Raw genomic sequence first — 13010 nt, 5'->3', positions numbered from 1 at the left:
TGTTTGTTGAGATGTAAATGAACTATAGGATTAAACATCATGGAACATTAAATAAATTTAAATCAAGTAAATTAGATCAAATAATCATCTTATTTTTACTTCTACATTTGTCATTTCCATAAAGGAGCCAGGCTCAGGTGGTTCCAGAATGAGGAAAGGGGAAAATGACCCACAAGGCCAGTACATACATGGAGAAAGAGTGGCAGAGTGTGCAGCCCTGCCTGCAAACCAGCACAGCAATCAGCTATTGACTTCCCTTTCTGAAATTTACTCAAACCTTAGGATATTGGAGGTAGAATCTTGGGTCATTTTAAAAATATATGTCTTGTTTAATTGGGAACATTGTAGACCAACTGCAGATGTGTATAACTGTACTTAAGGTATTCACTCACTGTAAACTCTCTGGGCCTGCCTGATTGTGCAACAGTGACCACCTTGAACTCTTCTGACTCGATCTAACCTAGCCACCTTCAGAACTTGCAGTGTTCCACTCAAACCTGCAGTCAAAGATGGTGCTGAGGTTGTCTAATGAACAGCCTCTACGTGGTAGGGGCTGAGAATCAGCTCTCAGACAGCCGCTCACACCTCTCTCTTAACCCATTGATGAACATAAGACCATGTGAGAATAAGCGTTCGGCACAGACTAGAAGGGCCGAGATGGCCTGTTTCCGTGCTGTAATTGTTACATGGTTATGTGTCTTACACAGCCACAAAGCTCATTTCCTGGAAAGATTGTCCCTCCACAGTTTCCAAAAATATGAGTGTCGCTATCTCACACGGCCTTTACTGCCTCTTGCACAAGGTCCAAAACAGGACAATCTGGGCAGACCATTGTTCTACCTGAACAATGTACAGCACAATGCTTCAAAAAGTCAACATCCATTAAAGATCCCAGAACTCTAGGTCATGCCACCTTGCAGCTACCATTAGGCAGGAGGTACAGAAGCCTTAAGTCCCACACCACTAGATTCAAGAGCAGCTACTTCTTCAACCATTTGGTTCTTGAACTAACCTGCACTACTCTAAATCACCACCTCAGCATAGCAATACCGTGACCACTTTGAATTATTTCTTATTAAAATTGTGTATAATCTGTGTTTCTTGTGAATGCAGCTTATCTGTTGTGATGTGGCTGTGGTAAGGCTGCAAGTAAGCTTTCATTGCGCTTGTGCATATGACAATAAACTTGACTTTGTTTCATCCTGCTCCAGCCCCAACAAACTATCCACAAGTTGCATGAAGGGAACAAGTCTAATCTATCCAAGCTTGTTAATGATACAAAACTAGGTTGTGAGAGGATAGAGGCAGGCTAAGTGAAGGGGTAGATGAATGTTAAAAAACATGATAGTATCCTCTTTGGAAAAAGAAATCAAGGTGCAGCTTTATTTGTCATATACAGTACATTTACATGTATTAGGAATTTGCTGTGTGTATAGGCACAACATGCAACAAAAACAATACCATTCAACAATTCTAAAGAATATATACAGTGGCATGCAAAAGTTTGGGCACCCCTGGTCAAAATTTCTGTTACTGTGAATAGTTAAAGTGAGTAGAAGATGAACTGATCTCCAAAAGTCATAAAGTTAAAGATGAATCATTCTTTTCAACATTTTAAGCAAGATTAGTGTATTATTTTTGTTTTGTACAATTTTAGAGTGAGGAAAGGGAAAGGAGCACCATGCAAAAGTTTGGGCACCCCAAGAGATTTGAGCTCTCAGATAACTTTTACCAAGGTCTCAGACCTTAATTAGCTTGTTAGGGCTATGGCTTGTTTACTGTCATCGTTAGGAAAGGCCAGGCGATGCAAATTTCAAGGCTTTATAAATACCCTGACTCCTCAAACATTGTCCCAACAATCAGCAGCCATGGGCTCCTCTAAGCAGCTTCCTAGCACTCTGAAAATTAAAATAAATGATGCCCACAAAGCAGGAGAAGGCTATAAGAAGATAGCAAAGCGTTTTCAGGTAGCTGTTTTCTCACTTCATAATATAATTAAGAAATGGCAGTTAACATAAAAGTGGAGGTCAAGTTGAGGTCTGGAAGACCAAGAAAACTTTCCAAGAGAACTACTTGTAGGATTGCTAGAAAGGCAAATCAAAACCCCCATGTAACTGCAAAAGACCTTCAGGAAGATTTAGCAGACTCTGGAGTGATGGTGCACTGTTCTACTGTGCAGCGACACCTGCACAAATATGACTTTCATGGAAAAGTCATCAGAAGAAAATCTTTCCTGCGTCCTCACCACAAAATTCAGCATCAGAAGTTTGCAAAGGAACATCTAAATAAGCCTGATGCATTTTGGAAACAAGTCATGTGGACTGATGAAGTTAAAATAGAACTTCTTGGCCACAATGAGCAAAGGTATATTTGGAGAAAAGTGGGTGCAGAATTTCATGAAAAGAACTCCTCTCTAACTGTTAAGCATGGGGGTGGATCGATCATGCTTTGGGCTTGTGTTGTAGCCAGTGGCATAGGGAACATGTCACTGGTAGAGGGAAGAATGAATTCAGTTAAATACCAGCAAAGTCTGGAAGCAAACATCACACCGTCTATAAAAAAGCTGAAGATGAAAAGAGGATGGCTTCTACAACAGGATAATGATCCTAAACACACCTCAAAATCCACAATGGACTACCTCGAGGCGCAAGCTGAAGGTTTTGCCACGGCCCTCACAGTCCCCCAACCTAAACATCATCGAAAATCTGTGGATAGACTTCAAAAGAGCAGTGCATGTAAGACGGCTCAAGAATCTTACAGAACTAGAAGCCTTTTGCAAGGAAGAATGGGTGAAAATCCCCCAAACAAGAACTGAAAGACTCTTAGCTGGCTACAGAAAGAATTTACAAGCTGTGATACTTGCCAAAGGGGGTGTTACTAAGTATTGACCATGCAGGGTGCCCAAACTTTTGCTTCAGGCCCTTTTCCTTTTTAGTTATTTTGAAACTGTAAAAGATGGAATTAAAAAGTAGTCTTGCTTAAAATATTAAAGAAATATATCATCTTTAACTTTATGCCTTTTAGAAATCAAGTCATCTTTTACTTGCTTAGCTATTCACAATAACAGAAATTTTGACCAGGGGTGCCCAGACTTTTGCATGCCACTATAAGTTAGAGGTTCAAGTATTGATAAGTAATAAAATATGTATAAATACATAAATATCAGCATGTATTTACAATGTAAACAGCTTTAGAAAAAGTGTTTTAAAGTGTTTACAGTGCAGTGACTAAAGTAATAGTGGGCTGGGGAGGAGAACTAACTAGAATGGTTGATCAGATTAACCGCCTACAGGGAAAAAAACTTTTAAGCTGATGTGCAGTTTTCATTTTAATAGCCCTATAATGTTTTCCATAAAGCTATCGGAAAAGGCAGTTGCAGGGTGGGTAATATCTGCATTGATTTTTTTCCCTGCCTTCTACTTTATCCTGGACACATCCAAGTCCCATGGTGATGGTAGACTAAAGCCAATGACATTTTCTGCTGCAGTTTCGTATATCGTGAGAGGATGTTGCACCAAACCAGACAGATTAATGGCTGATGTGAGATACATCTCAGTGTTGGCTGAAGAAATTTCTCCTCTCAGAGGGATAATCTTTAGAAATCTCTAAGCAAGAACCATATTCAAAAAAAAGGATCAATAAACTTATTGATATTAAGGGAATTTAGGGATTTGTTCAGAAATTGACCTTAACAGTAAGGCAAACAGAGGGGCTGAATGGCCTATTCCTGTTTATATTTCTTATGTTCTTAGATTCATCTATCCATAGACTGTAGATGTTTTCTAACTCCAAGGTTGGAGCATTTATTGCCTCGAGCAGCGGCACCAAGCTTGTAAAGTCCACACTGACAAGGTAAGGTACACTGCTCTCTGTCAAGCAGAATCTGATGGAAATTGAGGTGGTAAGGTTTAACCAGGAAGAAGGGGGTCAGAAAAATGACAGAGCTCTGCTTGACCCCATTTTCCATTGGATTGGGTTTGCTGTTGACCTCGGGTTAGGACCACAGCTTTCTATGTCACTATGTAGCAGACACAGAAGTGGAGTAATTTTCCTACAGCAGCCAAATTGATAAGAATCGATTTGAAGAATCAGTCAAGGCCATGTGCAGTGGGTGATGCTGTTCCAACATCCCTGTTGGGTTTGTCACGTGATGGAGGTGGTGTCCATTGTGGCTGTATGTGCACAGAGTCTACACTGCAGCTTGGGGAGGGGGTAGCTCATTAACCATTGCTTGAGGAAGATCCCTGAGGCAGAGCACACGGAGATAACACAATCAGACGACTTCTCCCTTGAGAAGTGTCAGGATTACAGCTTCTCTGATACTCATCCCTTCCCAGATGAGAGAGACACAGTCGCTGATTTACATCAGAGATATTCTGCCTAATTTTACTACTTCAATAGGATTTTGTCTCCAGAGGTCTTCATTTTTACCTTAAATTGTCTCTTCCCTCCCTTGCCTGGCTGGAGAAGTGCAGAGAACTGCAGTGGAGTGCTAGCAGCAGAATGGAATCAAGGACCCTTGTATTAAGGACTGACAAGTGGTACAGATTTTCGAGACTCTGCTGGCAGAGTCTGGCTGCCTCTGTTGCTAATGAGCTGCCTCGGTGAGATCAGTTCGCCATCTAATGGCAGGGCGTGGTAAATAAAAAATAAAGGATCAATAAACTTATTGATATTAAGGGAATTTAGGGATTAGTTCAGAAATTGACCTTAGCAGTACAGCATACAGAGGGGCTGAATGGCCTATTCCTGTTTCGAGCAGAAAACCAATCGGTTGAAGGGGCATTTTGGTGTTACTTTTCAATTAGGAAACATCAAGACTATGCTGAAAAGTGATAATTTCCAGAAGTGTCCACAGAATAATTTATAACACTACTTTCTCAGCTTAAATTGCAACAGCCACTCCCAAACTTTGATGAAATTCTACCTATGGAGACACAAGAGACAACAGATGTTGCTAGCTACTGCTGGCTAAAGATTTGCTTTTTCATACATTCTCAGTGAGTCAGGAACGTTCAACGCATGGCTGCTCAAAGCAAGGACTCACGATGATATTGAGAAGCTAACAGCCATGTATTGGGAGCTCAAAGAGGGAGAGCACACCACTTCACAGGGCAGGATAGCACGAGCATTAACCGTGGGCTAAAGGGCTTGACCAACACCACCTGCCCCATCTGAGGGAGGATTTGCATCAGCATGTGGCTCCAATGGCTAACTCTGAACTGCCAAAACCAGAGTGAAGGATATTCATACAACACACACAAAATGCTGCTGGAACAAAGCAGGCCAGACAGCATCTACAGGGAGAAGCACTGTCGACGTTTCAGGCCGAGAGTGAAGGCTATTCACTCTGCCTTGAGGATGTGCCTAAGAAGATGATAGAGATGCCTTCATAATCAGTCTGGACCTGATTGGTCACAAGAGATAGATGTGTGAATGAGCCATTCAGCCCCTCAGATTTGCCCTGCTATTCACAACAATTAGGGCTGATCAGGCCTCTGGTCATTACCTGTAGCCCAGAAGCACTGAGGGCAACTTAGGCAGCTTCAGCTGTTGCTGTGGTTATAAAACAGCACCTAACTGGAATCAGATTTGGAGCTATCGATCATTGCCTTTACCCAACCATTTGGAGAGCCCCAGACTCAGAAGAAGAATTGAGCCTACAATGCAACTTCAAAACATCCAACTTCCAATTGAAATAAAACTTGATCAATGTCGACATGAAGCACTAAGAATAAAGGTAGTGGCACTGGTCAAACTGGCGGGAGCAGTGGTTCCCACATATTACCTCCCTGGGAACAGTGGGAGCTTCTAAGGGGGCGGGGGAGGGCAGTGCTTGGTACCAAGGGGGGCAGCTGAGGAAATATGGGCTTAATTTAAGAAATTAATTACTTATCATAAGCACTTTATTCTCAGTACCTTATAATTGATTACAATAATCACATAATTACCTGAACTCTTGCTAACCCACTGTTCTCTTAGATTTTGCTCAAAACTCACTATAGTTGTTGAAAAGCAATGTATCACTTCTGTATTCGGCATATTGTGAGAAATCTGGACTGACAAAAACATGTTACTGTCGGGCCCAGCCCACACGTTATTGCTGTTCACCACAGTGGTACAGTGTTAGTACGATTCCCATAGTCTAATCACGCAGTGCCGCAATCCCTGTGAATTAGGGTATCTCGTTCAACGGGGTAAAGTTCAGAATCTGTCCTTTCGAATGGTCTTGGCCACATTTCTCTAGCCCATGGCCCAACCAAAGTATCGCTGCCCCACTTTATGTACCTTCAGGCACGGAGTCAGGTTTTGCCTGAGCAACGGTGATGTCGTAATTTTCCCCTTTTAATTGCAGTACTTAAACAGTAGGTGATTGACCATAATGGTTAGGCAATAATGAAAATGGCAGAAGGAGACCAAACAAGTGGAGTATCTGAAATATGGATTTATACCAAGCAACCAACAGCAGCCAATATGTCTGTTGTGTGAAGAAGTTTTTTCAAATGAGGCAATGAAACCATCTGGGCTCCTTGTACATTTGAAGAGAATACACTCTGATAAATCAAACAAGAACTCAGCTTATTCTCAGACACTTTGTGAAAACTTTTGGCAAAGTACAGTAAAACACTTAAAACATGTTTTCCAGCACTTCACAACAGAACAGTGATGGCTTGCATGCTTCATACAACATTTCATTGCTCATCACTAAATTCGGAAAGCCCCAAAGAATTGGAGAAGAACTGATTCTGCCAGCAATAAGGATAGTTATGAGTACGGTTTCACACAAGTCACCAGAGCAAATAAGTAAAGAGATTCCACCGAGCGACAACGCCGTTCAAAGATGAATGGATGAAATGTCTGAGAATGTAGAAGACACATTGTGTAGCACACTCAGGCCAATTTGCTCTGCAGTTGGATGAGTGAATTTTTCAAAGAGAAGGACATTGCACTCACCAACATTTTTGCTTGTACAACTGACGGGCACCGTCAATGGCAGGGTGCCACTGTTGGGTTATTACTTTCGCCAGAGAAGGTGTACCTAATATATTTAGTATTTACTATGTAATTCACAAACATATTGTCACAAAAAAAGCTAAACGATTGGCTGCATAAATCATTAAATACTGTTATCACAGTGGTAAATAACATCAGGCTCCTTATTGTTGTCATACCTGGGGGTGTTAGTTGGGATAAGCTCCCACTGCTTATTAAATGCTCCCAATGGCATACATCTCAAGTAGCCTCTGACTATTTGAGTCCAGCTCCTGGCCTTCAGGCATAGCTTAGCTACTAAGCCTGGCAGAATAGTTTCGGCTGCCAGGAGAAGGGGAAAAGGCAGGTTACTGAGGCCTTAAAAACCAGTTGCTTTGGGCAGATGGGGCTCATCAGCTGTAGTTGGCAGCTCTTCAAGGAGAAGGAACACTCTAATCTCAACCCTCCACTACCTTGCGGCAAAGGAGAAGGTGACTGACTTTAGGAAGATGAAACCTGAATTTCTCCCTTTTATATTGACAGTAAGAACAATTTCCTGAGGGTGCACCTGGATGACAGACTTGAGTGGAGCACCCACACAGAGGCTGTGTACAAGAAGGGCCAGAGCCACCTCTACTTCCTGAGGAGACTGAGGTCCTATAGAGTATGCAGGCCTCTCCTTCACATGTTCTACCAGTTTGTTGTCTGCAGTACAGTTTTCTATGCAGTGGTGTGCTGGGGCAATGGCATCAACACAGGTGATGCCAACAGGCTCAATAAACTGATTGAAAAAGGCTGGCTCTGTAATTGGAGTCAAACTGGAGACTGTGGTATAACAAAGGACCCTACAAAAAATCCTGGCAATTCTGGTCAATGTTTCACTCCCTCTGCAAGCCACCTTGGCTGAACAGAGGAGCACTTTCAGTAACAGACTAAGACAACTACGCTGCTCCAAAGAGCACTATATGAGGTCATTCTTACCCTCAGCCATTAGGCTCTATAATGAGTCATGGAAACATAGAAAATAGGTGCAGGATTAGGCTATTCGGCCCTTCGAGCCTGCACTGCCATTCAGTATGATCATGACTGATCATCCAACTCAGAACCCTGTACCTGCTTTCTCTCCATACCCCTGATCCCTTTAGCCACAAGGGCCATATCTAACTCCCTCTTAAATATAGCCAATGAACCGGCCTTAACTGTTTCCTGTGGCAGAGAATTCCACAGATTCACCACAGTCAACCTATAGCCAGGGAAGTGATGACCCCCTCCTGTTAGACTGTTTGAGGTAACTTATTTTTTATTCTCTTACTTCTCTTCTAATATTTGAAACTTGTAATCATACTTTGACACTGTAATTTCCTTTGGGATCAATAAAGTATCCATCTACCCACTCATGGAGAAGGCTTCAGGAGTAAACCTGAGGAAAAATCTGGAGCTGGAGTTCCTAAAGCAGTCCTATGTTGAGTTCAATTCTGACAGGCAACTCCTGCAACACCGCTGGAGTCTCTGCTGTTCCTTTCGATTCATCAGCTGTGTGGAAGGTACCTGCTACATGGTAACCGCTTGCTCTCCATATCGTACTGCCCTGGTTTGCATTTTATGTACACAGCAGGGATGCAATGTCCAAGGTCAATCCCGACCAATGGAGAGCCTCAAAAAAAAAAAATCAAGCCCCGTGCTCTCAATTCTCAACTATTTTGAGAGCTTTGTATTGAGAACAGTGATACTTGCTGGTGCACATTGAAGTCAGATGGCTCTCAATAGGAAACTGCCTGAGACACGTATGTGCTTTTTGAAACAGTGATAAAATTCTTTAAAGACTCAAATGCTTCATTCAGTAATCAACTCAAGAATATTACATATGACGTTACTTATTTGTCAGAATTATTTGCAAAGTTTAATGGAATTAATCTTCAAGGAAATGATATGAATTTTATCAAAGACAAATCGGCCATCTCCACGTTTCTGCCCGGGTTGACCCCATTGATTGTCACATCCATTTCCAATTTCTGAGCCTCACTGAGTTGGAAGGGATAGAAAGAATACCAGATGTCTTCACACGGCGGGGTGAGCTGTATAAGGACATGTCAGAGAGATTTCAGGATCTTTTCTCAATCCATATTCCAAATTGGGTAATAAATCCATTCCTGAATGCTTGTAATGACGAATTAACAGGAATAATTGATCTTGCTACAAAATGACTTTGAACTGAAGCCAAAGTTCTAAAACTCATATCACCTTTTGGTTGCAGAATAGAATCTCTGAACACTATCCTGCATGACAGTAAAAGCTCAAGACGTTTATATTGCCTTTCCAACATTTTATTTAGTGGAGCATGGTTTCAGTTCAGTTGCCCAACTTCACTTAGAGCAATGAAACTGACTGCAAATGACTGAATTTGGAGTTCTGAGACTCCTGAGTGACATTCGGCCTGATGTTGAGAAGCTGCACCAAGCCCGTCCATCTCACTGAAAGGTGAAAAAGCCATGAAGTAGTGAATAGTTGGACTCTAATTAATGATCTAAAATTGTAATTAAATAAATAATTTGTAGCTTTAAATATATTTGAATAATTTTTGTAATTCTTTGTAACTGCTTTGAACTTGGAATTTCTAATTTCTTTTACTGTGCATCATAAATCAGAATTCTTTATAGGTTTTATGTAATGGCTGGAAAGGGAGAGGGGATGCTGGGGATACTGTCTGGGAACTAAGGAGGGTAGTAACCCAAAAAGTTGCGAAACCACTGGACTAGAGTCTAACTGACGTGAGTCCAATGACTGCAGTAAGTTACAGACCGTGATCCAGGACATGTTTTTCAGGTTGACTAAATTACTCATCTTTTCTATCTTATTATGCAAACTAGTTGCGTTTCTCTACACCTTGAGAAACCCCAAGGGCAGAGAATGCCCTGTAACTCAACTTCTCACAGGTTTGCAGGGTTTTACAGAGATGCAACTCCCAAGCGTCAGACCAAACCTCGAACTTGTCCCTCAGAGCTTCACAGCCTCGTTAATACAATGCATGGCAGCTGGCAGTGCCACTGGACAACTTACCATCTGTGGATGTGGGATGTTCCCGAGGAATGCAATAATGATCTTCAGCCAAAGGGTTTCTGTCAGAAACAATGCAAGTTGGAAATGAAACATAAACCGTCCCAGATCAGTTTGTCACTGGGCAGTAGAAGGGCAGCACAATGATACAGCTGATGCTGCTGCTGGCTTCCAACTCCAGCAATCCCAGCCTCTGGTGCTCCCTGTGTGAGTTTTCTTTGGGTCCCCAGTTTTCTCCCAAAATCCTGTTAAGTATGGGGGTCTGTGGGTTAATTAGTTTTGGTAGATTGTTCCTAGTATGACTTTATGATTCAAATTATTTTAAAAAATGCATATGGCAATTACCAAGGCAGTGTTGACTTAGGCCCCTTTGCAGATGCTACCTCCATAACTGTGATCTCTGTGTTAGCCAAAGGCCAGCTTCTGTCTCCCAATAGATGTGTTGGTGAAAATCTGTGGATTCCCCACTCACTCACTGCCCGCTATCGAGGGCTTTGGTGACAAGGATTGTGCTAACTTAGATGATCTGTTGCTCTGTGAGGCAGGCCCAAATGTACAGATGGTGCAGACGTCAAGGGCAAGTTTGGCAATTAAGGCAAATGGTTCGCGTCTGTTACAGAAGCGCATGAAAACAGGAGCTGGGTGGTCTAACCTCAACTGTGCAAACACAAGAGATTCTGCAGATGCTGGAAATCCAGAGTAACACACACAAAATGCTGGAGGAACTCAGCGGGTCAGGCAGCATCTATGGAAAGGACTAAATAGTTGATGTCTCGGGCCGAGATCCTCTGACCTCATAGATGCTCCCTGACCTGCTGAGTTCCTCCAACATTTTGAATGTGTTACTCACTTCAAATGTGTGGCAGCTTGCTGAGGCCACACTTCAGGGACTGGATACAATTTCACTCTCCTTACTTCAGAAAGGATGCAGTGCAGCAGGGAGAATTCTGCAAAGGTTTATGAGACTGGTCCAGGGACGTCAGCTTTGCCCGTCTACCTGCAACAAGTGAGGCTGCATTCTCCAGAGTTAAAGATGTCACTGGCAGGATGATGCAGGGAGGACCTTGCTCTGGATCTGGCCCAACTCAGTTGTTGAGGATCTGTCCTCCAGTTAGGACACCAGAAATGGGAACTGGGAGGAATCACCCTCTTGTTATCTCCAATCCTAAATATGACATCCTGGCTCCAGCACAAGACCAGCCCTGACAGTAGAATTCCTGAAATAAAATTTGTAAAAGGAGGTATCTCATCATTAAAACCTTTCTCTGGGTTTCTGCCTCCACTAAACAGAAAAGCACCAATAATTCACCGTCCAGATGTTTTGAAATCGCCAAGGCTCTGCATCTGGCTCACTAGCTCTGACCCCATCCTTCTGACTGTGTGGCTCTTCTTCCTGGCTTCCTTTAAGCTCAACGGGTTCACTGGTAAATTATGATATAAAACTAAAAAATAATCATTAAAAGTTGTAGCATTACTAGAGTGGAAACACCCAGCAGTCTAGAACAGGGGTTCCCAATCTGGGGTCCACAAATCCCTTGTTTAATGGTATTGGTCCACAAAATATAAACAGGTTGGCAACTCCTTGTCTGGCAGCAAAGAGCCCAGTGTGCTGGGGTAAATGCCACATTCGCCCATGGTTCTGTCCCTGTCTTCAGCCTCCTTTGATTCAGCTGAGAGAGTTCTCACTGCAGTCAATGAAGAAAAAGCACCAATGACTTACATGTAGTCCTGGTCCAGTTGATGGTGGTTTTCTGCAAAGGACAAACTTTGTTACACTCTTTCAGTAATTTCTGTGGAACTACACACTATCAGCAGGCAACAGAGGCCAAGTTAGCATGAGGTGGACAACCACTCCTAATTACAGCAAGAGGGAAAGGTCACGTGGAAGAGTGCAGCACAGCAGTGGTCACCTCAACGTGACCAGAGTTACACACAGTGCTGCAGATGTTATGACCAGCACTACAGATGAACCCAGAGTTACACAGCAGTTGTCTGACCAAAGAGAGACACAGACCCACTTCCTTTTATTGTGTAAGCATCTTCTCCTCTGCAATTCTCGGACTTAGAATCCGGATGTGGGTTGTGGAGGAATATATTGGAGAGCAGCCTTCATAACACTGTGACAACTAATATATGCTTTGGCCACAGTCTTGCCTAAGATTTGTCATTGGAATAATGAATCTGATATTCTGAAACCTTACTGTATATGAAATGAGTAATTAAAATAACAGGCATACTTAGAATTATTAATTAAAAACAGAAACATTTCCAAATAAAAGCATTATGCTAAAGTAAAATAAATTGCAAAGAATAGTTTGCTTTTCCCCATGGATGATGTTGTCACGAGCTGCACTCAGCACCAGATTCCAGTGCTGACACAGCAAGCAGTGCTTTGTCCTGACCCCAGGCTCCCTGTGAACTGGAGCAATGCTGTAACCTGACAGATTCAGCCTCTAATCAGTCATCACAGCGTCATCTCCAGCATGCTGATCACCTGTCTGAGCGCAGACTGAAGTGCCATGGATGGTGTAATTACTGGTAGTTCAAATAGAGGCTAACCCACGGTAAGAAAGACTGTGGGTTGCTTTTCCAGAAACAGGCTGTTTCTTGATTTTATATAACATGAAGACATGGAGCCGCTTAATTTGCACATAAATTCCGTGATAGTGAAGATGATCCTGTATCTCAATTTTGTGGGGAATGATTTATCAATTCTGTAAGAGTGAATTTTCAATAACCTGTATGGTTGTGACATGTACTTCCCCACAATCCCACAGCCTTTCCACAAATGCAGCAATCTCTTATAACCAAACTGCAGATATCAAAGCAGCTGTGCAGGTTGACAGTGTTGTTAAAAAAGCGTATGGTGTGTTGGCTTTCATCAACCGTGGGATTCAGTTCAAGGGCCTTGAGGTAATGTTACAGCTATGTAAGATCTAGGTCAGACCCCACTTGGAGTACTGTGTTCAGTTCTGGTCACCTCA

The 13010-nt window shown here is 42.5% G+C and overlaps 1 protein-coding gene across 2 annotated transcripts in view; it reads right to left on the bottom strand.

Annotated features, from left to right (window-relative positions):
- The window catches only part of LOC132395848 (linker for activation of T-cells family member 2-like), a 130009-nt gene that overhangs the window by 13275 nt on the left and 103724 nt on the right, over window positions 1-13010 (bottom strand). For both annotated transcript variants that reach the window (XM_059972965.1, XM_059972966.1), the window contains exons 8-9: window positions 11747-11777; window positions 10030-10088 (exon numbers count right to left, since the gene is read on the bottom strand). In XM_059972965.1, coding sequence (XP_059828948.1) covers window positions 10030-10088; window positions 11747-11777 — 90 coding nt within the window. The remainder of the gene's footprint in view (window positions 1-10029; window positions 10089-11746; window positions 11778-13010) is intronic.

This window comes from Hypanus sabinus, chromosome 6 (genome assembly GCF_030144855.1).
Source record: "Hypanus sabinus isolate sHypSab1 chromosome 6, sHypSab1.hap1, whole genome shotgun sequence".
Taxonomy (NCBI): domain Eukaryota; kingdom Metazoa; phylum Chordata; class Chondrichthyes; order Myliobatiformes; family Dasyatidae; genus Hypanus; species Hypanus sabinus.
The sequence above is the reverse complement of the archived record's forward strand: the minus strand, read 5'-3'. Positions and strand labels throughout refer to the sequence as shown.